Source organism: Cnephaeus nilssonii (assembly GCF_951640355.1).
Source record: "Cnephaeus nilssonii genome assembly, chromosome: 6".
NCBI lineage: Eukaryota > Metazoa > Chordata > Mammalia > Chiroptera > Vespertilionidae > Cnephaeus > Cnephaeus nilssonii.
The window spans coordinates 97,656,005-97,681,126 of record NC_137077.1 but is presented as its reverse complement, the minus strand read 5'-3'; the positions used below and the strand labels follow the sequence as shown (position 1 = coordinate 97,681,126).

General features: G+C 50.0%; 1 protein-coding gene across 5 annotated transcripts in view; it reads right to left on the bottom strand.

Annotated features, from left to right (window-relative positions):
• The window catches only part of MTUS2 (microtubule associated scaffold protein 2), a 603,680-nt gene that overhangs the window by 5,169 nt on the left and 573,389 nt on the right, over positions 1-25,122 (bottom strand). For all 5 annotated transcript variants that reach the window (XM_079775057.1, XM_079775060.1, XM_079775058.1 and 2 more), the window contains 6 exons: positions 17,429-17,643; positions 10,497-10,602; positions 6,919-6,992; positions 3,850-3,948; positions 2,681-2,800; positions 105-202 (listed from right to left, as the gene is read on the bottom strand). In XM_079775057.1, coding sequence (XP_079631183.1) covers positions 105-202; positions 2,681-2,800; positions 3,850-3,948; positions 6,919-6,992; positions 10,497-10,602; positions 17,429-17,643 — 712 coding nt within the window. The remainder of the gene's footprint in view (positions 1-104; positions 203-2,680; positions 2,801-3,849; positions 3,949-6,918; positions 6,993-10,496; positions 10,603-17,428; positions 17,644-25,122) is intronic.

Sequence of the window (25,122 nt, the reverse complement as noted above, 5' to 3'; positions counted from 1 at the left end):
AGGTAAATTGGATGTTGGGACAAAAACAGGACCCTCAAGCTCAGCAGCAAAGCCACTTTGTGGGTGACACATGGTTTGTGAGTTTAGACACCTGGTCTACCTACCTCGTGACAACAGTATTCTGGTCAATCCTTGCTCTGAGATCTTCGTTCTGCTGCTGGAGAACTTGGATTTTCTCCTCCAGGATAATGTTCTTTTCCGCCTGGAAAGGGTGCAGTGTTAGGAGGTCCCTGGCAGGGCCATCTGACAGAAAGGAGACTAGTGCCCTTGGAGGATTATCAAGAAGCGTGTTTTACAAACTACAGTGTGTAGTGCACTGGTGGGTTGTAAAATCAGGTTAGAGGGATGTGGTCAGCATTTGTTGAAAACAAAATAAAGCAGAAGAGAAAATACCAGAATGTGCTGTATATAGTAAAAGTAAGTATAGTTATATATATTTTAGATAGTTTTATTTTACATATATTATGCACATGTGTGTATGTATATGCTGGAATCCTGTGTAGAAATATTTTTTATAGTGAGTGTCTCCAGGCCGTTGCCATTGTTAGAGATATGCCATGATCAGCACCAGGACCTAGTCTGGCTAACGGGTCCCATGGTCCTTACCATCCCTTGCTGGGTGCACCCTATGACATTCTAAATGAATGGAGAGATGGAAACACGGACACATTTTCCCTTCTGAGACTATGGGCAGCCAGGAATGCAAATCACAAGACCATCTTGGCACATTATCAGAAACATCACAGCATCCAGGGCTGTTACTGCTCCACAATTTCTACCATTCTCTCTGTCAGAGGGTCTCACAGGGCCCGAGACCTAGCTGAAGTACAGTTCCATTCTAATGTGAAGTTTAAAATAAATTATTTTTTTAAAAGAATGTGACAAATTCTATATTAGTGTAGTTAATCTTTAAAGAAAACTTTCACCTCTCCAAGAATAAGGGTTAGGAATCAGAGCCAAAGAATGACCTCTGTCCCTGCTCTTCATCAAGACACTTTGACACTTTCACCCAGCCCCACCGCGCACCCCTTCACCACACACACACACACACACACACACACACACACACACACAACTGCTTCTGGAATGAGAAGTCATGAATGCCTGCAGAATGACTAAAACATGGCTAAAAACAGCCACATCAACCTCTAGGCTTGTCGGTGATTGGACAACTGGATGCAGATGGCCCAGCCTGGAGGAGGAGGGCTGCTATCCTCATGTTGGCTGGACTACAGGCAGGACCAGGAGGGCAGGGCTCTGTCCCTGAGCCTCCCAGTGGTCTTAGTTGTGGTTTTTCTGGGGAGCTCTGGGCTGCTGAATGGTGCCACGTGGCCAACGTTAGCCAGGATGCTGGTAACAGACACTCACATGCAGGTCTGCCCCCTCCTAACTGACGAGCACCAGTGCAGAAAGGGATGTCTGCAAAAGGGGACAGTGCTAGATAACAGAGGGACGTGACAACTGAATGCGAAACTGAGGTCTCCACCAGCTCCTGATTAGGATAACCAGCTCCAAGGATATTTCAGAACAATGGAGAACTTCAACAGTTAGACCATATGATCGGTTACCGAGATGGTAAGTTAAAGATTTGCTCACTGAACGTGTGCAGATGTCTCAGGTATGTACACGTGTACAGATAAAAAGCTCTGGAAAGTGTTAACAGTAGTTATATATTTTAATTTTCTTATTTCTGTTTATCTTATCATTTCTTTTTTAAAAATATATTTTTATTGATTTCAGAGAGGAAGAGAGAGATAGAAACATCCATGATGAGACAATCATTGATCGGCTGCCTCCTGCACGCCCCCTACTGGGGATCGAGCTCACAACCCGGGCATGTGCCCCAACCAGGAATCGAACCGTGACCTTCAGGTTCATAGGTCGACACTCAACCACTGATGGCCAGGGCTGTCTAATCATTTTCTATAATGCACATATTTTCCTTTTATAGTATCAAAAATCTGTTTTACATATAACAATTTATAAAAAGGAACAAAACATAACAATTTATCTGGGAGCCTTGGGTCAAGTTCCACTTCAGGATGGTATCTCCTTGGAAACCTGCTTCTCTGCTACTAACTTTGGACAACCATCTTCTCAAGCCCTGGCATGGCCCTTGTGCCTAAAGGTAGAGAATGAACTCTGGGGTGCTCTGTTCCCCAAAAGGGGTGCCCTTTGCTGGTTCTGTGGGAGCCAGGCTGAAAGGTGAGGCAGAGAGTGGTGAGAGCGCTGGGCTGGGGCTCCCTCCCGCCGGGGTATGGCCACTGATTGGCTTTAGTGAGATGCCCTGTCCCAGGCCCCATCTCTAACTTGTGAAAGGAGGCTTCCAGCACCTCCTTCACAGCCCTGCTGTCAGAACAAAGGCATGGAGAGTGCTCTGCGTGGCGCCTGGCACACATCAGTGATGCTCATCGGTGCTGGCTCCTGACACGTCCCCCAGGGAGGAGTGAGGAAACCACTTCAGAGCCATGGGGCGGGGATGGAGGCTGCAGAGTTGTACAAAATGAGGCCACCTCTGAGATTCCTGGCTACCTAAGAAAGGCCTTGAGACTCAAGGATAGAATTCTCCACTCAGGTGGGAGCAATGGGTTAAGGGCTCGCGTCCTGAATGGTGTCAGTGTTGACATCAACGATGACAGTAAGGTTGTTAGGCTCTTCCCCAGGAAACAGACCAACTCACCAGCTTTTCCAGCTCAATAATCTTCTTTTCCTGCTGGTGTATTTGCTGATTCTTCATCTCTAATACCTGCTTCAAACTCTTCATGTCTTCTTCCAAGTGTTGATAGGGAGCCAGTGCAACCTATAGGGGCAGAGAGCAGCAAGCTATTTTCCCGGGTCCTGGCAAAGGCCACTGCTCACCAAAGGCATGGATTTCACTAAAGCTAGTCTTCTCTAACCAGCTGCCCAGTAGGCACTGGAGCATGAGGGAGAGAGAGAGAACATCAGCTCACACTGCCCTCCCTGGTCAAGATGCCCACTGGTGTCCCACTGGGAATGCTACTAAAAGTCCAGCCCCCTGGAGAGTGTGGGGGCTGGAATGGCTGGATGCTACCAGCCCACCCCCAGAGGGAGCTCCTGCGGTGAGAGGAGGCAATTCGACATTGGCTTTGGACAGTCACTCGGACCACGTGGCTCAGCAGGTGGCAGGGATTTCCAGGTGCCACCTGTGCCCTTGGAGAGCCCCAGCCCAGCACAGGAACAGAGCAAAGTGGTTTTAAAAGAAGAAAAGGCATTTTAGAAAAAGAAATGCTAGAGTGAGGTTGCCAGATGTAACAACAACAACAAAAAACCCCATAGTAAAGTGGGTTAAGCTTGAATTTCAAATAAACGTTATATTTAATATAGGTATCGAAAGGGACATCCTTATACTAACAAAGTTCACTTCTCTGTAATGCAGATTTAACTGGGTGTGATGTGCTTTTTATGGCAACTGTACACCAGAGGGGAGGGATTGTGCCAGCTCTTCTGGCAAAAACTCACTCAACCTCCTAACTCGGGCGTCAGTGGAGCCTCCCATGCCGGCCTCAGGGAGCCAGAGAGAACAATGGAGGGGCGGTCCTGGCCGGGCCATGCTTGTGCCAGGGCTCAGGCACAGTGGCGGGAGCCGTGTGCAGTGTGGCAAGAATAACATTTAGATGGAGAACCCCCGCTGTCCTGTCTCTGAGGAGAGGTGCTGACAGGAATATGTGTAAGATCCCGGGAGGGCCTGACCAGCTGTCACTTTGGTAGCAGATTAGCGCAGAGGCCCTGTCACTGGGGAGACTGCTGAGGAGCCACAGGGCTTCCTGGGGTGAAGTCCACAGAGCCCTGCCGAGCCCCGCGGTGCTGCAGGCCTGGGAAACTCGACACCTCCAGCTGCTCTTCCGTGTTCTTCCGCAAAGCCTCCTCAAAGCGTCTGGCTCGGTCCCGCAGAGACTGGCTCTGGAAGGTCAGCGTGTCCACCTGGTCCTGCAGTAATGACACAAGGAGTCCAGCTCGGTCCTCTGCAGACACTGCAGCCGGGGAGCCGTGATGAGACGGCCTGTGCCCACGCCATGGCATCAAGCTGAGGCAGGTACTCAACATGGTGTGACAGACCTCCCACGTCAGCCTTGCTCGTGTTCCAGCCGGGGTTCTCGCTGTCCCCTCTCCCCCCACCCCCCATTTCACACCCCAGCTCTCCCACTGGCTCCGTCGGCCAGCTCCCTCTCTTCCCAGGATCACTTCTAGCTCCTCTTGGCCTCCCTGGGCCTCCGGACTGGGGCGCCTGCTCCTGATGTGAGCTGAGCCTGTCCTCCCTTCTCAGACCGTCTGTCCCCTCAGTTTAGACCTTCTGCTTAGACCCGTGGTCGGCAAACTGCGGCTCGCGAGCCACATGCGGCTCTTTGGCCCCTTGAGTGTGGCTCTTCCACAAAATACCACGGCCTGGGCGAGTCTATTTTGAAGAAGTGGCGTTAGAAGAAGTTTAAGTTTAAAAAATTTGGCTCTCAAAAGAAATTTCAATCATTGTACTGTCGATATTTGGCTCTGTGGACTAATGAGTTTGCCGACCACTGGCTTAGACCATGCTCCTGGCCCCCAGCACACACCAGCCACAAGGCAGCCCTCCATGTGCCAGCTGAGGGAAGGTGTGTCTGAAGGGGCACCACACCCCTTCCCTGGCTCACCCCTCCTTGGCAACCCTAGCAAGGACTGATCGCCAAAGTTCTCTGCCCAAGGACACCATTTCTGTAACATTAGAACCTACGGAATTCCAATGAACTCTTCTCTCAAGAGAAATGGCCTCATCCCAGCCGACACAGGAGCGAGGCATTGTAAATTATGGAATTCTACACAGCAACACTGTAATGTATGAAGTGCCTGGCTTGACTGCTTTCTTCATTGTGGCAGACAGCCCTGTTTGGCAAACCAGCTTTGGTTTTTTCTTGTCCTCTTTTTTTGTTTCTTTGTTTCCAGTTACTTCTATTTCATTTTAAGAAACAAAAGCCCCCAAAGTGCCATTAAAAGCGAAGGCTGGCGTATTAGGGCCATGCCGTAGTCAGTGGGAGTCTGTGCCCACCGGCCCTGGCAGACGGGGCAATGGTGCTCTGGACCGTGACTACACACCGCCGGGCCTCCCCAGGCCGCGGCTCCAGCTGCGGCAGCGCCCTCAGAGGTCGCATTTCTTTCAAGCCTCTCTTCCTCCATCAAAACGCAGAACAGCCAAAGTGCAACAGGCAAATGCCACCTAGGATGGACCTCAAATATCAAACTGGTGTTTCTGCCATATTCGCCACGACTCAATTCCAACCCACAGGCCCACGCCGTGCGCAACCATCGGACGGCACAATCCAAGTTGGATGGGCTCCTGTATGTCAAGGATGAGGCACAGAGACCCCGCGGGGGACCTGGCCGAGCACCGGCCCCTTAGGAGCCAACCAGCGGCATGATAATAATAGTGAGGATGATAATAATAAATATAAAAAATAATAATAATATAAGCCACTAACAGAACAGCAAGAGCGGCTACTTATTAGCATTTGCAGGAGCCAACCTGGTGCTGCTCACTTTACACACGTCACTCCTCGAGGAAGGTACGGTCGGCACCATTTCACAGGCGAGTAACCCAGGCTCGGGAGCTCACATATTGTCCAAGGTTTCAAAGCTAGTAAGAGGGGTGCCCTGGGATTTAAGCCCCAGAGTTCAAATCTCTTACCACAAGCCTGCTTCTCTAGCTGCCAGTCACTGGAGGAAGCTGGCTCTAGCAACTCCGCCCTCCTTGTACCAAATAACCTCCAGCCCAAATGGGTTCTGCTACGAGGCGTTGCCCGTGAGATGGCAGGGGCAGAACGAAGACCCACGCATGGGTGAAACAAAACTCCACTTCTCTGCGGTTTGGGGCTGGTGGGTTTCTGTTACATCCCGGCCTGGCTTTCCCTTTCCGGGTGTGCGTTCCTAAGGACAGCGCACCTGATGCTATGAGAGGTGGGTGCGTGGGGAAGGCATTTGGGGTAGATTTGCCGAGGATGAGCCCCGTGAGGACTGCGTGTTGCAGGCCCATCGATGGTGGGTGGTGGGCTCACTGCAGACTGTTTCCTGTTTAGAAAATGTGGAACAGTACACTCCGCAGTGTGACATCGGCGTCGCACAGTCCTGGATGCTTGCCCAGGCAGGGCCGCCTCTGTGTGATGCATGCTGCCAGGGGAGGGTCAGCTGTCAGAGAGGCAACACTCCTGGCTCTGTATTAGTTATGGTAATCAATGGACATTCGTGTTATTGTCATCGCAATGTCCAGGTGTGAGTGTCCCCAGTAATTAAAAGTGAACCTTGCGCTGATTGAGATGCCCACAGCGGGGAACGGAAGCACCCTCCCTGCCCAGGCAGCTCCTGCCGGGGGCTGTGGGTGGCCATCATCTTTTCCCAGAGCAGCTGGCCGGGGTGTCTGGAAGGAGGAGGGAGGTGCAGGTGATCTGGGGCCCCTTCGGAAGGAAGCCAGGCTGCTCCCTGGCGTGAGACCCACATGTCGTGTAGGTTGGCAGTGGAGGCAGGGAAGGTTCTTTCCGTCTCACCCACCTCCAGATGATTGAAGTCCTTGGTTTTAATCCCAGACATGTCTTACGGCTTCTGCCCTTCACAGCCCTCCCTACACCCTTCCCTGCCTAGCATGTGCTTCTCCCCAGTCCCCCCCTTTCCTCACACACAGCGCGGTGACTCCTCTGACCACAGCAAGTGTGGCTCAACCTTGGATCTCCGTGGCACTCACTGACGGTATTGTACACTTGGTGCAAGGATGTGCTACCTTTTGTGGTCGTCTCTCACTCTTTCTGCCACGGCCCTCTGAGTAGACAATGAATTCCTTGGGGCAGGAGAACGTCTTATATCCCTCTATATTCCAAATGTTTGTGGACAGGACTAACAATGCCGCCATTAGCTTGACTTCAGGGTTACGGAGATATTAACCTGTAATGACAGCCGCAGCTTTTCAAAATTGTCTTCCAACTCTTTCTTTTCAAGCTCGTGGGTAGACATCAGTTCTGGAGAGAAGACATCGAATTGTTAAGTTAGCCTTTCTTCTGAAAAGGATCAAACAAGACTCTTGCCAGACTAAATGAGAAACTTGGGTGGGTAGGGACACTGGTATACAGCCGGCTTGAGCCTAAAGAGACTTCTCATTACTTTGGAACTGTATGCGGTGTTATTTAGAAGAGAAATAAAGAGGAAGGGAATAGGAGAAAGGGAGAGAAGAAGAGGGAGAAGTAAATAGCGCACACACACACTCATTTCTATACCCCGCTCTCCCACCATCCTGGACAAGTCAGCACCTCCATCCACGGTCCTCATTGATTCTCCAAGTTTTCCTAATGGGAAAGCAACTGGGTGATCAATGTTCAGTCTGCATCGCCTTCCCCTCCCAGGGGCACTCTTTCTTCCCACCACAAAGCAGCCATCTGGGCCGCAGGAGGAGCTTTCAGAGAGCTGAGCTGTGAGCAGCCCCATGCTGCCTGGGCTCGCTGGAGAACAACGGGTGAACGGGGCCAGCGCTGTGTCTGTGAGGCCTTTGAGCCACACTCTGAAAACCACAGACCTCTAGGATTTGCTTGAGCAAAGAGTCGATATGAAGACATTCAGACAGAAGGGAGGACTAATTGGATTGGTTCCTCTTGGAGGGTTTGGAACCGTCCTATTCTAAGCAAAGTGTCATTCCAGTAATAATTTGCAAGTGAGGCAGAAAGAGATGTCATGTAAGACTTATTAAGCAAATGGATTCTCTTTTCCTCCAGATGGGAACAATCTTATTAACTGGGTGAAGCCCAACTTATTCTGGCTGCACAAGCAATTTGTTTGCATGTTATAACTGGAGGGAGGAGAGGTCTCATTAATCAGCCTGGGTCACATATGCTTCGGACAGGAGAGTACTAGAGACCAACAATTATCATTCTGGCTCGCCAGAGCTGCAATTAGAAAAAGCTTTGGGTTTCCATTGATCCAAATCTTTGAACTGATGATGGAGAAGGTCTCTAAGAAATCTAGTTGGTATAGATTTACATTTGGAAAAATTTAATTTGTGCTGATTTAATTAAGATAAAGCCATGTGGCTTTCTGTCTAAATTATTGGTTTTAATAGCCATTGAGCACATTGTCCTGACCATAATAATGAATGTTTTTACTACTATTATATGTATTATATATAATGCTAAGGCCTTCGATGTGGTGTCTAAGCAAGGGTTTGCTAGTGAGAAAAATCTACCAGGTCTATTTTATGAAAATCCAGAAACAAAAGGCAACAATGTGGCTCACTGCATCATTTCCACTCACATTCGCATTCAGAGACTATTTTTCTACAGCACAACGATGGGCTTTAGGACATTTCCAGATGGTCCCAATACCCCAAGAAAGAGGCAGGGAGCTTCTACTCTGGACATGGTACATACCATGGCTGACAACTATGTACCCATAACATACTTAATTATTTTGAGGTCATAACACTCTGCCCACACCCAACACTGTGCTCTAAGACAGTGGTTCTCAAAATGCGCTGCATATTAGAATCACCTGGGGAGCTGTAAAAAGTCCTGATGCCTGGGCTGCACCCCAGAGCAATTAGAGTGGAATTTCTGAGGTGGAATTCACTCATCAGTGTTGTTTTTTTAAAACTCCCAGGTGGTCCCAATGGGCAGCCAGGGCGGGAGCTGGCACATGGGCTGTTTCTGCCCCAGACGTCTTTGCTGGCCGCCAACATTTTTCCTGTACAGCTAATTGGCTCTAAGGCTTCTTTTCTGTAAACAGATAAAATAACTGGTTGATAGTTTGGGGTTTGGGGTGTTGTTGTTCAGTTTCATTTCTCCATTGATGATTCTCACTGTTATTCCCATCTTTATATTCTATGTAAATGTTAGCGAGCGCTCATAATGGTCTATGTAGGAACGAGTGGTAGTACTCTTAAAACAGTTAGCATTTCTTCCAGATGAGATGATCTGTCCAAGACTCGGTTTATTATTTTGAAACAGTGCATTGGGAGGAGAAAGGGAGGCCGAGGGCCCTCTCGAATTCCCCTAGAAGGAGACATGTGCCTACGTTACATCTACAAAATAAAATCAGTTATTTGAGCAGCATTGCTATGAATCTATACATATTTTAAATGAAGGCTTACTTTTGTTATTCCTTTTTTATGTTTCATTATATCATTTTTAATGTCCCTCTATTTGTTGTGATTTTATCTTTTTTATGGCAAAATTGCCTGATAGCCAGTTAGGTATGTGGTTGTGCAAATGTGTATGGCAAGAGTGCCTGCGGGAAAGATGTCTGTGGCAAAGACATGGAAATACCTACAACAGGGGACGGCTGCACTCTGAGCGGCACCTCGAACTAGTTCTCAGGAAGCGACCTCGCTTGCTCCTTGCTCGGGCTTCTTCCTGTGCTAACAGCGCCCAGAGGTGTTGGGGCTGGTGCTTCAGGGAGTGTGACGTGAGCACTGACTACGGCACAGCAAGCTCAGGGTCACAAAGCACATTTAAAAACAGTAAAACATGCCCTGGCCAGGTGGCTCAGCTGGTGGGTGTGTCATCCCCTACACGGAAAGGTTGTGGGTTCGATCCCCAGTGTGGGTGAGTACGGGAGGCAACTGATTGATATCTCTCTCTCTCTCCCCCTTACTCTCTCTCTAAAATCAATAAAACACATTCTTGGGCATGGATTAAAACAAACAAACAAACAAATAAAACATGATGCTACTTCTTAAAATTTTTAATTTATTAATTTTTAATTTATTGATCTATTGTTAAACGTCTGACTGGGAAAAAAGTGAGGGGGAAAAACTGAAAAATAAGTTGCATGTTAGTATAAATGCATGTTAAAAGTATGAAAACTTCTTTCACAAGGTTAAAATCTTAATAGTACTTAGTAAATGTTGCTGCTGTTGTTATAATCTACATAGAACCCTAAGTACCCAAAGATAATCCTAAATTACCACAAATATAAAAAGATGGATCCAGAGACTCTACTCCAGCCCCTGGTGAACGTGGTCTATGCGCTCAAGGTGTGAACCCAGATCCCACCCGATGCCGCTGTGGTCCTGGGAGCGCCTGCGCGGGGAAGGTGTGTCCCCCGGGACTGCCGTGTAAGGCCACGACAGACCGGGTTTCCACGCCTACGTGAGAGCGGTGGTTCTTAAGCACGACTCCCCGTCATTCTCATCCCAGGAGCTTTATAAAATCTTGATGCCCAGCTGCACCCCAGACCAGCTGCCTGGGGGCCCGGAGTGGACCTCGGCGGGCACCAGCCTCCAGTCACAGCGCCCAGGGATTCCAACATCCAGGCAAGGTTGAGAGTAACTGCCGCAGGGGAAAGAAGTGTTACCTGGGTCCTGGTTTCCCGTCTTTTCTTTCCACAGCAAGCAGCACAAAGAACACGCCAGGAACGAAAGGAAGGGAGAAAGGAAAGTGGGACAAGCAAGCAGGAGGTGCTCCTTGTGTCTGCAGCAGGAGGCTGGGCTCCCAGGGCCCACCCTGCCGGCCACACGCATCGAGGATAGCAGCTACCTTGGACTTTGTGGTCGTGGTCGTCCCGCAGGATCGCGATGGCCACCGTGTGGTCATTTCCCATCTGTAGGAGGGCAGCCTCGTGGCTGGCGGTGATATCTTCCACCTGCGGGAGAATCACAGCGACGGTCACGCGGGACGGACGGGTGGCGGTGGTATCCTCACTGCCCGGAGAACAGAGACGGGACTCACTGAGTAGAAAGGTCAGTGGTCCAAAACTCCAGGAAAAGTCATTCTGCTGCAGTGACAGCCACCCTCACCCTGTGTGGAGGCGGGGGAGCCAGGATTTGGTGGGGATATGGCCGCCCCTGGGGGTAGGCTCTCTGCAGGAGGGTGGAGGCTCCTGTGGGAATGGCTGCTTGAGCCCCCTCTTTACCATCCTGGGCCTGGCTTGGGCCATCCACTTCCCACCTCCATTCCTTCCCCTCCCACCAATCACTCTGGTGATGAGGACTAAGGAAAAGAAGAGGGACCTCCCTTCTAGACGGTCTGTTCTGTGTTCCAGGGCAGGTGGGAGCCAAGTGCACAAGGTACATGGAGGGAATAACATTTACTAAGCTACCTGCTACCAGCTAGTCGGCTTGCCCCTCCCAGCACATTGTAAAGTAAATGCTTATGCCCATCTTATAGGAAACTGAGGCTTAGAGAGGCTGAAACATTTTGCCCAAGGCACAGTAAGGGGCAGGGCCAGCAGTCAGCCCAGGTCTGTCTGTCTGCACAGGCGAAGCTTCCTCAAACACACCCCTGCTGCCTTCCCAGCGAGACCAGCAATGAGTGCCCGAGGAGCCGCTCACCAAGCCCAAGGCAGCCAGCACCCAATTCCTAGCCACCAGCTTGCCATCTGGGCCTCCCATCCAGTAATGCGAGGCTGCGGTCATTTCCAGGACTTCAATCACAAGGAGCACAGCTAGCCTAGGATGTTTTACTTCCACTCTTCCTGATCTCCGCCGCCACCCCCCACCATCACCACATGTACTGTTTTTGTTATTTTGTTGTTGTGCTGTTGTTTTTAACTTCAAATGCATGACTCACGGGAGTAATTGCATAAAACGGCCTCTCCCCACGCTAGCAAACCGGAAGTGTTTTTCCAAATTCTTTGTCAGCCACTGATAGATCCTCCCTTCCCCCAACTGATGGACGGAGCATGACGTAAACTCTACCTGCAGCCGGACATTCCTGAACACCTTATATGGACTGTACATTGAACCACCAATCAGCACCTGCCAAATACCCTAAGCCCCCAATTCCTAAATCCCTAGGCCCCTAACCATGTGCCTTACATGAAACCACCAATCAGCGTGGGCTGAGTGTCCTAAGCCCCGTCCCCTCTTTTCCTCCCCTTAAAAGGCTCTCTCACCCTGGCAAGCTCGCGCCCCCCCCCCCCCCCCTCTCTCTCTCTCTCTCTCTCTCTCACTTTCCCCCTCTGGAAGGCGGCCGGCAGGGTGATCGCCAATAAAGCCTGTGTCCTGGTATCCCATGGTCTCCGGCCCTCTGTTTCATCTTTCAGCCACCACTGCAAAAAATACTCTTGTACAAAGCAACATAGCGCACATGCACAAACCAAAGTGTCAGAAACCATACTTTCCCCTCCTACTTGCAATAATCTGTTTTTTAAATTTGTATCTACTAATGTGTCAAAACCTAGTGTCTGAGAAACACTGAAGCAGGAAGTGTGCCCAGGTCCTGCAGCTCCTTGGTGGACCAGTTAAACATACTGCTTCTAGTTGGTGCCATGCAGCCACCGCCTGGGGCCCTTTGTTTCTCGGGGGGGATAATTCACAGGCCGACCTTTGACCTGAAAGGAGGAAGTGCTCTCCACAGGAAAGGAAGCCATGTGTGGAGTGGATGCATGGGAGTATTTTTATTTTAAAATGGGGTAGATTTTCACTCTGGGTACTATAATTGCATGGGAAAATTTGCCTGACTTTTCTCTCCTAAGGTAAAAGAGGACTTCATCCATGAAAACAGAAATATCACTGGCAAAACCAACAATGAACTCCACAGTGTTAGGATAGCTGCTTCACATTTTTCAAACGAACGTGATATGCAATGATTCTCTTTTATCTACTGGCCATTCTTTTTTTAATTTTTAAAAATGTTTTTATTGATTTCAGAGAGGAAGGGAGAGGGAGAGACAGAAACATCAATGATGGGAGAGAATCATTGATTGGCTGCCTCCTGCACCCCCCTACTGGGGATCGAGCCCACAACCCAGGCATGTGCCCTGACTGGGAATGAAACCGTGACCTCCTGGTTCATAGGTCAATACTCAACCACTGAGCTATCCCAGCCAAGCTTACAGGCCATTCTTGATGAAACAATGTTTTACTTAGGCTCAGACCTATGACTCCATTAATCAGAAAAGCTGATTACCACAGTACATAATTGTCCAATTCCTTTTTATATGAGGTTTTCATAGAATCTTTATCCAAGGCATTTCAGTCTCTTGAAAAAACAAATCACTGGTTAAAAAAATACAAGTATATATTTTTTCTGCTTCATTATTGTATCAGTTGAGCTGAGATCACCGTTTGTAGATATAACATTATTTGGATGCTTGTTACCCAGTTCAGTTTGAAGAAAAACTTTTGATCAGTCCTTGGTGTGATTCTAATTTATTGGCTCTGACACAAATTACCATATTCCAGAAGAGTCTCCTGTGTCCCTGGCGGAGAAGATGCCCTGTCAGGCAATGTGACATTATGTCTGAAGCTGAACGTCGCCCTCTGGTTTGTTGGGAGGCAGGTCTTTGATTTAATGGTGACTCAATACCATGCTCAATATAGTAAGCATGATGTAAGGGCACAGTCTCTCTGTTACAGCCCTCACAAGAGCTTTTATGAATGAAATACGGACCCCCTAACTCTGAAAGGCCATATGCAGCAAGAGGTAACCAATATGAACCAATGAGCCAAGATTTGGGCCTAAGAATCCTTGCTCTTCAGTAAAGGTTCTGTACATCTTCCTGTTTTTTGAAGAGGGTTCCCTCTGTGGGGCAGGAGCTGTTCTCTATGGGCCATCCTCTTCTTGTCAGAGCATTAATCCCCAGGACTGCTCCTCCCGGGGCTCCTGGCTTCTTTCCAGATATGGCCTCACACTCTGAAGCAGCCGGTGAGAGCTTCAGCCCGAGGACACCCCGAAACCCGCTGCAGGCGTTTGAAGGGATTCAGACACGTTGACGGAAGGAAAACACCAGATCATTTGACTCATTGTCAGTCCACGGCAAGCTTAGGCGGGAGGAAGCATCCTTCTCGTGGGGCCTTAAACCACTGGGACCACTCCTTCCTTCTCCAGGAAGACAGAGCTCGGAGTCTGTCGCTGCGCCCCCCACTAGTCCCGGTGGGGTGGAGAAGCAGCTGTTCCCGCGCAGGCTCCATTCCGCAGGGGATTGCAGTTCTGCTGGGCTGAGCAACAGCACAGCAAAGGGTCGGAGAGCCACCCTCTAGATGCGTAAGATGCAGCTGTGGGCTTCCTTTACTCAGCCATTTGCAACCCACAACTATCTGAGAGACAACTTACATTTAGAATGAAGATGCATGTGCTTTGTGTCATCTCAGCTTTACTCATTAAACCCAAATCAGATTAACCTCCCATCTACTCCCATCCCAGACACATATTCCTAGCTGGTGGGACAGAGGGGGCTGCCCATGTCACGCTCTCCAGGGTTCTCTTACGGACTTTCCTTTCCTTCCCTTCAGCGCCTGCTTACGTAGCCTGGGTATCTACTTACTCAGAGTGGGCAGCCAGCCATCCCAGAGCGCCCAGTCCCACTTCATCCCACTCCAGGATGTGCCTTCTGCCCCCACTGCAGCCCACCACGTGAGCAGGAGTTCAGGAGGCCCCCACCTTCCCACAGCGCCTCCTCCCAGGGTACTGAGACTCTGGGCTGTGCTGGGCGGGGCTCTGGAGCCGGAAGACTGAGGGTCCCTGGAACCTCTTTCTGTCTGAGGGAGTGTGGCTGCTGCTGGCGCGCAGGAGGACTAAGGAGAGGTAATGGCAGAGCATGAACCAAGTGGCCTCTGTATGTTCTCGTGAAGTGCCGGATGCTGAGGCTGCCAGTTAGTCTGAAAGGGTGCTTTCCTTCAGAGAGGTAGAAAGGACGTCCTGAATATGAGGCCCCAGGAGGAGGACTGCTCCCCCGGAGGGGAAGGCACCTCTGCTCAGACTTTATTGAGCAGAGTCCACAGTGACTTCAGGGCCAGGTCAGGGAGGAGGACAAAAGGCCACAGGAAGAATGGGGTCAAAGGTCACATATTTGGTGATTGAATGTCAGGCTCTGTGGCTGAGTATCTTTGGGAAACAGTAGACAGCCCCGAGAGGAGAACTGGAGGGCACTGTGTTTGGGCAAAAAGGGGCAAGCCTGCGTGTTTTCAGTGAAAATCCGTTTTGTGTGCTTCGAGATGGGGGCTCTGGCAATTTGGCTTCTGTTCATGCGGAGCTAGCTATGGCACACGTGCTGATTTTGATTAAACACCTTATGGTCATTTAGAAATAAAAATCAGACCCAATCTTTAACGGCACTTAAGGAAGCCTGAGGCCTGCGTCTGGGGACACCGCATTTCGGGGGTCGGCTGACGAACAACCCGACCCATCAGCCATTCTGATGCAGTTACTGTGGGGTGAGGATGAGGAGGGGTGTTTTGCCACACGTTCCCCAGTGACTCCATGTGCGGGCAGAGGTGAGCGGACGGCTGGATTTGTCCGAGGGAGACCCTGCAGCAGCCAGAGGTGCGCGTGTCTCCGCACACGAGCTCCCAGTCTGAGCGAAGCCGCAGGGGCTCCTGTGCGGTTGGTGTGGGGCGCTGGGCCAGCAGAGGCCAGGTTGGTTGACTGTTAAGCTGGTGGAGCACAACTGCGGACAGATGTCACTCTCCATAGGGTCAGCATTGCCAAATGCAAAATTGTCCCAGACAAAGAAGCCTGAGAGTGGATAGTCCGACCTGGAGAGCTGAAACCGCAGACTCACAACTCGCCCTCGCGGCCGTGCACTGTTTCCTGCAGAGAGCGAATGCGGATTCTGCTGCATGAGAACTGGCCACGTCCCCGCCTCTCCTCCCTCACTGCCTGCACTCTCTCTGCTGGGGGCTGTGGTCAGGCTGGCCGCCCGTGCTCAGCAGCAGGGGCCAAGTCAGGCCTGAACGATTCACAGATTTCAATCATCCATCCCCCCAATCAGTGGGTGTCTGCAGGCAAGGTTTACTCAGACCGATAGCACTCAGATGTTCGTTCTACCAGAAAATGTTCCCTATCCTCACAGCTAGAAGTAAACTCTCAATCCTAAACACGTCTCTGCTGCTCACCCAGGATCAGTTTCCCTCAGAACCTCCCTGGCCATCGCCTGAGGCACGGTTGAAGCAAGCCCATGGTTTATAAATCCGGGCGTCTCCGGCAGGACCCTGACGTGTGCCTGGTGTGCAGTGGGCACTCCATAGGTATTCTTGGCATAGGTGAATGGACAAATAGATGAATCGCTTTAGCTGAATAAGGATCAAGAAGAACAGAACTCAGAGGCCTCAAAAGATAAAGCCCTTTTTAAATGTTCACAGGTACCTTCTGCAACTCATTCTCAATGTCAGGGCCTTCTTTCCTTCAATCCTGCCCAACGTGAAATCTCCAAAACGCTGCTGTGTCCCAGCTTAAAGTTGAGGTTAGGGTTCATCTCCCCGCTGTGCTTCTGCTCACAGGACGCTGAGGGGTGCTCTGCTCAGCAGTGGCCTCAGCTGCGTGGTTTCCAGACACGGCACCGCAAAGGAGCTTTCACTCCGAGGTCCCCTCAAAGCACCTCCTCCTGCCTGGCAGCCACCTCCTGCCCTCCCTCCCACCTCTTGGCACCTTCTCAGCCAACCCAGAACCCTGGACCAGAAGTCTCTTAATGAATACAGGTTGTAAACACGTTCTCTGTGTAAAACTGGGAGCGAATGGCCCAGGGATACAGAGGCACAGAGCCGCTATTTGCAGCGAGTTTGGGATGTATCCAAGGGCCATGCTAACGCTGCAGACAGCCACAGGGACAAACGTCTGCTTACAGAAGTTACGCTCTGCGAGCTCAGGAGGAAGGATGCTGGAGAGCTGGTTCTAACATTAGCACCAGTGGTAACTTTCCTATTCTGTTTCCTGGTCTCTACGTCCAAACAGCCTTAAGCAGGCAGGGGTGTCTGGTTTCCACAGAAAAGATGCTGAATGGAATAAAATGCGTCAAATGGGATGTTTTTAATTACAACAATAGTGCTTATTATTACTCTGAAATTCTCCTTGTGCCCATTAGGCTCACAAGCCTCTGGGGACCGTCACCATCCAGCGTGTCTACTTGGAAAGTGCTCTTTGCAAATGCCATTAGCAGACCACGAGAAACAATACACCACTTAGAAGGCAGGTATTAAGGCAACAGAGCCTGGAGCAGAACTAGTTCTCATGGAAGCAGAGTCTCCGGTCAGGACCCACAGTGATGGACAAGGAGGCTCCAGCTCCTACCTGCTGCCACCTGACAGGCTCCCTGGGAATCATTCTCTACTCATTCCAGATGAATTGCTCTCTCTAGTAAGACTGCTGGGCCAGCCAGCGGCATTCATGCTTTTATTCAACAAGTTCAAACCTACTAGGCCTACTCCGTGCAGGCACATTCAGGTACCAAAATTCTAGCAGTAAGCCTGGCAGACAATTCTCACTTGGTGCTTGTGAGGATGGCCACGGAGTGTCTAGAGGGAGAACTTTCTAGGCAGGAAGGAGGAGCATGCTTGGCAGAACAAGGAGAGAGAGGCCAGAAAGGCCGGAGGGGAGGAAAGGAGGCAACGGAAGAAAGAAATGAAATCCGAGAGGGAACTTCACAAGTAGCTCACCTATGGACAGGCCTTTGGGCTCAAGTGGCATTGCTTCCCCACCACCTTCCGCCTGCACATCCCACAGCAGAGACCGAGCGCAGCACAAACACGGACCTGCTCTTGGTGCTGACACCGGATCCGCAGCAGCTGGGCGCCGTGCTCCTCCTGAAGGCGTGTCAGCTCCGCCTGGAACTGCAGCTGCAGCCGCCCCTGCAGGTCCTGGAGCTCGGCCTGCTGCTGCCAGCCCAGCTTCCTCACCTCGTCCTCAAACCGCCTCTCCAACTCTTCCTTCTCCTTCTGTAGTTTCTCACACTTGGCTGTGTTGAAGGCTGGGGACAGAACAGCGTCTTTGTAAAAACTGGAGAGGAGGCACCAGAAGGTTTCAGCATCCACGGCAGAGCATCAAGGTTAATGTCACAACCGGGGCGAGACCCTCTTGCTTTGGAAGAGCCTCAGTTTGTAAAGGGCTTTCCCATCTACGGCACGGCACATGTGGGAAGCCCCAGGTCACCTGTTGTGAATAGAAAGGGCTGTGGAGGCAAACTTGGGCTTTCTGACTGCCAGCCCCATGGTCCTGCCACTAGAGCAGGGCTCCTCTGAGGGCCCCCGGACTGTGGGCATCAACATCATTGGGGGTTTGTCCAGCAGGGACTCTCCCAGGCACACTCTGGGTGGGTCAGGGACCCGGGGGAAGCAGCTCAGGACCTAAATGTTTCATAAGGTCCTCGGTGGGCAACTCCTCTGCCCATCGGGGCTCGGGAGAAACCTGTGCATTCCTGGGAGCTGAGACAGGACAGGAGAAGCACCAGGTTAAAGGCTGTTCTCCCCAGGCTGGAATGCCGAACTGGACATTCAGAGAAAGTTCGGGTCTCCACTCAGGGGCCCGAGGCTGCACAGTAACCAGCAATACCCCCTTGCATAGGAGGCCTCCCTGTCCCCCTCCTGGTGTGCTTCTCAGGCCGCCAGCAGAGGACAAGCCAATGACAGCAGCCCACTGATCCCCTGATTCTTCGCATCTGTGCCTCCCCTGGGCTGTGGGCAAGGGCGGACTGCTTTCATTTGCAAGATCTCTTTCTCAACTGCAAACTGCTTCCCTGAGGAGAAAAGCACCTCGGCATCTACTATGTCTAGGTCACGGGGTGCTGATTTCCACACGCATGGCACAGACGTCCGGGTGCAGGCACACATCGTTACGGTCCGCAAGGATGGTGCTGCCGGGCGCGCCCTCCTGTGCGCATGCTGGCAGACACCGTCACTTCAATTCGAGTGAGCAGGTGTACGGGCTGGTTCGTGATCACCTGCACTCCAGGGGTGCTGGGCTACGGTCAGACATACACGCCCACGGTAGTTAGGCTTTGAAACACCCCGATCAGAAGTCCCGCCTTAAGGAGGAGCTAATTCAAGGGCTTCTTGGCCACATTTGACACTAAAAGAACTTGTTAATTAGCACAAGGGTTACTTCAAAGCATTTTTCCCCTGATGAAATGAGTGTGGGTTGGATGGATAGGCACCTTGCCCTGTGTGGACAGGGCAGCAGCCTAACACTGTCCCCAGTGGTCTTTTTGGTCAATCGCCCCAGGGTCCCATGTCCCCCCGTGTGGGGGAATCTGACCCAGGTCTGGTGAAGTCGTAGCAGGACCTGCCACTGTAATCAGGGTGAACCGAGGGGGGTGCTGGTGCTGCTTCCCCCGGGGGAGGCAGTAAGCGGAGGCACAGTCTGCGGAGAATTTCAAAGCCATAATCACTGACTCGAATTGCCACCTCGTGTCAGCAATTCTAAAGAATGTTGGTGAAAAATACTCCTCAGAACAGTCCTTTGTTGGTCTACGTCCTAAACAACTGCTACAATTACCGTTGAGGTTTTTCACAATAATTTTCATATTTTAAAAAAAAAAATCACAGAGAAAACTTGGAAGTATGGCCCGAGGACATACTTGTACAAATGACCTCCCCCGCCCCCCTGGATCATTTGAGAATAATATGCTTGACCTGCCACCAACCCCAAATTCCTTAGTATATATTCCCTACCAACAAGGACCTTCTCCATGATTGTAATTCAGTCATCAAAGTCAGGGACCCAACATCGATCCAATGATGCCACCAATGCTCAGGCCCATGTAAGCCCCACTGATGGTCCTAATAATGTCCTTTCCATGAAAAGGACTCAGTCCTGAGCCAAGTCCTGTCTCCTTTCTCCCCTTTGATCTAGGACAGTCCTCAGCCTTTCCTTGGCGTTCAGGTCCTAGACACTTTTAAAGAAGACAGGCCAGCTGTCCCACAGAAAGGCTCTTATTCGGTGCGTCTGATGTTCCCTCCTTAGATCCAGGTCCTGCAGGTTCGGCAGAAATGTCAAAGAAGTGATGTTGTGTGTACTTTTCATTTGAATGTTAATGAATTTTTAATTGTTTATGTAGATTCAGGAAAATCATGCTTAGTATAATCATCATCCTTGCAGGATTATACTGGAAATGATTTTGTGGTAGAGAGGAGGGAGTGTTACAAATGGACTGGCCTGGGTTTCAAATATGTTAAATATTATATAAATATTATTGTCACATCCCTTAGGTGAGGGGCAGATTGCTGGGAGTACACTGGGCTTCCCACCACAAGCAGCATAACAGCATCTTGCTGGCTTACTAATAAATAGGGACATGATTAGCAGAGTCGGGCTGAGGCTTTCTGATACTTGGTAGTGTGGACATCGTGGGGGTCAGCATCCTCCTCTACCTCTGACCACTGGAGGCTACAGTCCCAATGAAAAGAACCCACAGGCCAAAGTGGCTCAGGCCTGGTGGCAGGGGCGTGGAATGCCAGGGCAGGTTTCTGGGTGTCTGGGGCCTCTTCGGAGGGTGCTTTTGCTTTTGTAATTCATGTTAACTAACTTCATAGTGATCCTCCCTCACCCCCCGCCCCGTATAGTGTATCATGCCATGGACAATGGGATCAAAATAAAGCAGTGACAACAATATGTCTTCTTGTGTTTAAAATAGGTCTGCAATGCATTGCCCAGAGAGGAGACACACGTGTCCAGGAAACACAAGAACAGATGGTTAGCACCATTCATGATAAAATACATGCAAACTGAAGCAATACATTTTTTAGATCTAAAAGACCAACAAAAATTAAATATTCTGGTAATATAGGAAGGGTCTGAGGAAACCGACATTCCGTGGACTATTGGTGGGAACACAGTCGATAAGCTGCTTTGAGGGCACAATATCTTTAAAACTTTCAGTGATAGAATTGGTGTCCTGGCCAGTGTGGCTGAGGGTTAGAGCACCAACCCACACACCAGAGGGTCTCCGGTTTGGTTTGATTTCAGAAGGATATGTTCCTGGGTTGCAGGTTTGATTACTGGCCCTCAGGGTGCATGCGGAAAGCAACCAAACCAATTGATGTGTCTCTCTAACCTCTCTCTCTCTCTCTCTCTCTCTCTCTCTCTCCTCTCTTTCACTCTCTAAAAATCAATGGAAAAAATATCCTTAGGTGAGAATTAACAACAACAACAAATAAAAATAAATTCTTTTGGGGGGTGATGAAAATGTTTCAGAATAGGTTGTAATGACAGTTGAACAACTCAGCAGATACACTAAGGACCATTGAGTTGTACATTTTAAATGGGTAAATTGCATAGAGTACAAGAACTATATCTTACAGTTTTTTACAAAAAAATGAAAATTTAAAAAATAACACGACAAAAACAATGCCTTAGAGGATAAATTTAGATGTTTTTAGAGAAGGAAAACTCATCTTATTATTTAAAACTCTGCACAACAGTGGTAAAAATATATGATGGCAAAATAAAACAAAAATGAAAACCTTATCACTATGCTGTGACACACACACACACACACACACACACACACACACACACATAGGCGAAATCTAATGGAACCGAAGATGGAATAAAAGAGATAAAAAGATTATAAAATGAATAAAAACAAATCAGTTATATTGGAGAAAAAAATAACATGAAGGTTTTAACCCAATAATTTCACAAGTGCACACAAGAACATTTGGTCAAGAGTTACTACAGTGTGATTTGCCTTAGGGAACTATTGGGAAGTTAGTTAAATAAATGATAATGAATCCAATATACAGGAGTGGGCAAAAGTAGGTTTATAGTCATAATACAAATAAATAATAATATAAGAATAAACTCTGTGCTTCACATACTCACAACTGTAACCTCACTTCTGCCCACCCTATACATATAGAACAAATCCTATACATAATGGGCTATAGGCAACCAGTAAAAAAAAGGTAATTTTTTTTTGTGATATCATGGAATGATATCTGTAATATATTATTAAACAAAAAAGGCAAGGTACAGAAATAGTATGCTTACATAGTTCTATTTGTAATGGAAATGTATCTATCTTTCTGTCTCTCCTCCCTCAGGAGTTTGTGTGCCTAAGTTACAGGACTTATTGCCCAGTGGACACCTGCAAATATATATTTAATAATATTCTATTGTTGGTTTACATGCGTTACAAGTAAAACCATTTTTCACATTACTACTATAATTAAGGAGAGACAGGGTTTGAAAAGGTTATAGTATCTGGAGGTCAGAAATGCCCTGACTCTTCTCGGTCTCCTGCAATATTAGTTATGTCAGTGGCAGGATAATTCATGGGCCTGGCTCCCGATTTGGGAGCTAGGAGGCCATTGGTTTTCATCCTTGAGCTGCCCCTGAATGTGCTGCTGCCTTAAATAAATCAGGAGCAGTGTAGGCCTGTTTCGCTGTCTGTAAAGTGGTAAAGTAATCCCTTTTTTACATATAACCCCAATCTCCAAATTCCCAACTGATATTACTAGTATGTATGAGAGAGATTATGTTGATCTTCACCTGATGACCCCATGCTAAGCCCCAGGCCTGCAGAAGATGCTGGATAAGAAGAGCAGCTGGGGCTCTAAGAGGAAGAGCTCTAATAACAGAGTCCCTAAAGAAATAAATATCCTCTTGCCTCTGCTAAATCTTCAAAGATGTATCTAGTCAGTCATTTTGCAGTCAGAGATTAATGAAGGCTAATTAAATGATATTAGACAACATCTGGAGTCTTACTTTCTTCATGTGAAAACAGTTGGTACTTTGCCGTAAGAGGTCAACAAAAGTAATAAATCCCTAGAACCCAAGTTGCTAAGAAAATAATTTCTAAAATAACAGGATTGTGATTGGCCAAGAGAATATATCACTCCTAATTCATAAGCATGAGTTTAGAAAACAAAAGCAGAATTAGAATCTGTTGTATCCTATATAATAAAAGGGTAATATGCAAATTAGACGTCACTCCGCTACAAAATGGCGGCGCCCATAGCCACAAAATGGCGGCGCCCAGTGCTCTCAGCCCCGCCAGAGTCCCCCAGTCCGGCTGGGAGGCACTCGCGCTCCTATGCAAATGATCAAGCCCCACGTACCGGCGGGTCCTCGCCGCCGCCGCCCGCCATCGGCCGGGGTGTGCGGCCAGCATGCGGCTGGCAATGATCCAGCCCCACGCACAGGCCGGTCCTCGCCGCCGCCGCCACCGCCGCCTGCCATCGGCCGGGGTGTGCGGCCGGCGTGCGGCTGGCTAAGATCCAGCCCCACGCACAGGCCGGTCCTCGCCGCCCGCCACCGGCCGGGGTGTGCGGCCGGCGTGCGGCTATCAAAGATCCAGCCCCACGCACGGCCGGTCCTCGCCGCCGCCGCCCGCCATCGGCTGGGGTGTGCGGCCGGCGTGCGGCGGTCAAAGATCCAGCCCCAGGCACAGGCCGGTCCACGCCGCCGCCGCCGCCCGCCATCGGCCGGGGTGTGCGGCCAGCATGCGGCTGGCAATGATCCAGCCCCACGCACAGGCCGGTCCTCGCCGCCGCCGCTGCCGCCGCCCGCCATCGGCCGGGGTGTGCGGCCGGCATGCGGCTGGCAATGATCCAGCCCCACGCACAGGCCGGTCCTCGCCGCCCGCCACCGGCCGGGGTGTGCGGCCAGCATGCGGCTGGCAATGATCCAGCCCCACGCACAGGCCGGTCCTCGCCGCCCGCCATCGGCCGGGGTGTGCGGCCAGTGTGCGGCTGGCAAAGATCCAGCCCCACGCACAGGCCGGTCCTCGCCGCCGCCACCGCCCGTCATCGGCCGGGGTGTGCGGCCAGCATGCGGCTGGCAAAGATCCAGCCCCACGCACAGGCCGGTCCTCGCCGCAGCCGCCCGCCAGCGGCCTGTGACTGGGTTGTGCAGCTGGGAGGCGCCTGAGGTGTCTGGCCAGGGGTCATGTGGGATGCGCCCACTGGAGTAGCAGATCGAGCATGGCTGCTCTGTGACCTCTGTAGTGTCTGGGGCTAAGCAGGGAGGCTGGAATGTTTGGGCCTATGGGCCAGGCCAGGGGTCGTGGGGACCAAGTGGACAGGCTGGATCCACCTACTCCAGTGGCAGATCCAGCCTCATTGCTCCCCAGCCTCTGGCATGTCTGGGCCTGTTAGCCCCTCCATGAAGCTGGATGTTACTTTCAGGGGACACACAAGTGGGCGGGGAGTTGACTCTGGGTCTTCTGGTGCAGGGGGACTTGATGCTGTGTCCCACTTTGTGCTGGCCCAGACTCTGACAGCAGGGAGGAGGAAGTCCCACCCCCACCTATTCAGCCAGAATCACCCATTGGTCAGACAGCTCTCAGTGGCCTGACAGCCATCTGACAGCAGGGAGGAGGAAGTCCCACCCTTAGAGAATTGACCGTTGGTCAGAGAGCTCCCTGCCACCTGACAGCCAGGACTCGCATTCACCTGACAGCAGGGAGGTGGGACTATGTCTAAACATCTACTATTGAAACAAGGTAGCTCTGCAGCCGAAAGAAGCCGTCGTTATCGACAGAAAATGTCTGAAGACCAACGTGCTTCTGATCTTAAAAGAAGGCGGCAACTGCGACAGAATGTATCTGAAGAGCAGCTATTGGCAAAACGTCACTCTGAAGCTGAAAGAAGCCGGCGTCATCGACAAAAAATGTCTAAAGATCAACGTGCCTCTGAACTTGAAAGAAGGCGGCAGTGTAGACAGAATATGTGCAAAGAACAGTCATTAACAAGTACTGCCAATACTGGTAGGATCTGCCTTCTCATAAAAAATGGAGTACATGAGGATGCAATTCTAGAACATAGTTGTGGTGCAATGACTATTAGATGCCAATTTTGCCTATCACTAAATTTCTCTGATGAAAAACCATCTGATGGAAAATTTACTCGATGTTGTAGCAAAGGTAAAGTCTGTCCAAATGACATAGATTTTCCAGAATACCCAGCATATTTAAAAAGATTAATGACAAACGAAGATTCTGACAGTAAAAATTTCATGGAAAATATTCGTTCCATAAATAGTTCTTTTGCTTTTGCTTCCATGGGTGCAAATATTGCATCGCCATCAGGGTATGGGCCATACTGTTTTAGAATACACGGACAAGTTTATCACCGTACTGGAACTTTACATCCTTCAGATGGTGTTTCTCGGAAGTTTGCTCAACTCTATATTTTGGATACAGCCGAAGCTACCAGTAAACGATTAGCAATGCCAGAAAACCAGGACTGCTCAGAAAGACTCATGATCAACATCAATAACCTCATGCATGAAATAAATGAATTCACAAAATCGTACAAGATGCTACATGAGGTAGAAAAGGAAGCCCAATCTGAAGCAGCAGCAAAAGGTATAGCTCCCACAGAGGTAACTATGGCGATTAAATATGATCGTAACAGTGACCCAGGTAGATATAAGTCTCCCCGTGTAACCGAGGTTGCTGTCATATTCAGAAACCAAGATGGAGAACCTCCTTTTGAAAGGGACTTGC